The 979-nt window shown below is 45.5% G+C and overlaps 1 protein-coding gene across 1 annotated transcript; it reads left to right on the top strand.

The window, feature by feature from the left end:
• Positions 1-382: 382 nt before the first annotated feature.
• LOTGIDRAFT_147849 (hypothetical protein) lies at positions 383-793 on the top strand (the record flags this gene model as incomplete). The annotated part of the gene is made up of 1 exon (XM_009061051.1): positions 383-793. One exon carries the CDS (start codon positions 383-385, stop codon positions 791-793), a length of 411 nt encoding a protein of 136 aa, XP_009059299.1.
• Positions 794-979: the final 186 nt, after the last annotated feature.

Here is a 979-nt window from a genome sequence, read left to right on the forward strand (position 1 = left end):
CGCTTTTTCGGCGATATGAAGGTAATGAGTGATAGAAAACGGTCGAAAAAGAAGCATCCAACACTTTTTCGTTCAAACGACGAAAAAGTAGAGTCGAAAGCTTTTTAGTTCAAAACGACATGAAAAAAGGAGTCGAAAGCTTTTTGGTACAAACTGACTAGAAAAAGAGGATCGAAAGTTAGCCAATGGCGTGACGTCGTTTTGGGCCAATCAGAGAGCCGCATTGAGTTAAAAGCAACCAATGGGCTTTGACGGCGCGTGAAGCAAACTAAAGAAAGAGAGAGAGGGGAAATTTATGTGTGTGTTTGTTTGAGTGGTATTGGGTTCATTCTACTATTTGACTGTCGAGCTGAGCAGACGTATTAGAAGCTAAAAGAAGAAAATGGCCCGTACGAAGCAGACTGCCCGTAAATCCACTGGAGGCAAGGCCCCAAGAAAACAGCTGGCCACCAAGGCTGCCCGAAAGAGCGCCCCAGCTACCGGCGGTGTAAAGAAACCTCACAGATACCGACCCGGAACCGTGGCTCTGAGAGAAATCCGTCGTTACCAGAAGAGCACCGAATTGTTGATCCGAAAACTTCCCTTCCAACGATTGGTGAGAGAAATCGCTCAAGACTTCAAGACTGATCTTCGATTCCAGAGCTCAGCTGTCATGGCTCTCCAAGAAGCCAGTGAGGCTTATTTGGTCGGTCTTTTCGAAGATACCAACTTGTGTGCCATCCACGCCAAGAGAGTGACCATTATGCCCAAGGACATTCAATTGGCCCGAAGAATCCGAGGCGAACGTGCTTAANAAGTGCAGTTCTTGCAATCAACAAAAAAACGGCCCTTTTCAGGGCCATCCAAAATCTCAAAAAAGAGTGAAAAAAGTCTTTATCTTGAAACAAAGTACGAAGTACAAAATCCCCTCCTGTCCCTCTTTCTTGCCATTTCCCCTGATTTCGCTTCAAAATAGAACAGCTCGTAGTAAAAAGCTGAC

This window comes from Lottia gigantea (genome assembly GCF_000327385.1).
Source record: "Lottia gigantea unplaced genomic scaffold LOTGIsca_4597, whole genome shotgun sequence".
Taxonomy (NCBI): Eukaryota; Metazoa; Mollusca; class Gastropoda; family Lottiidae; genus Lottia; species Lottia gigantea.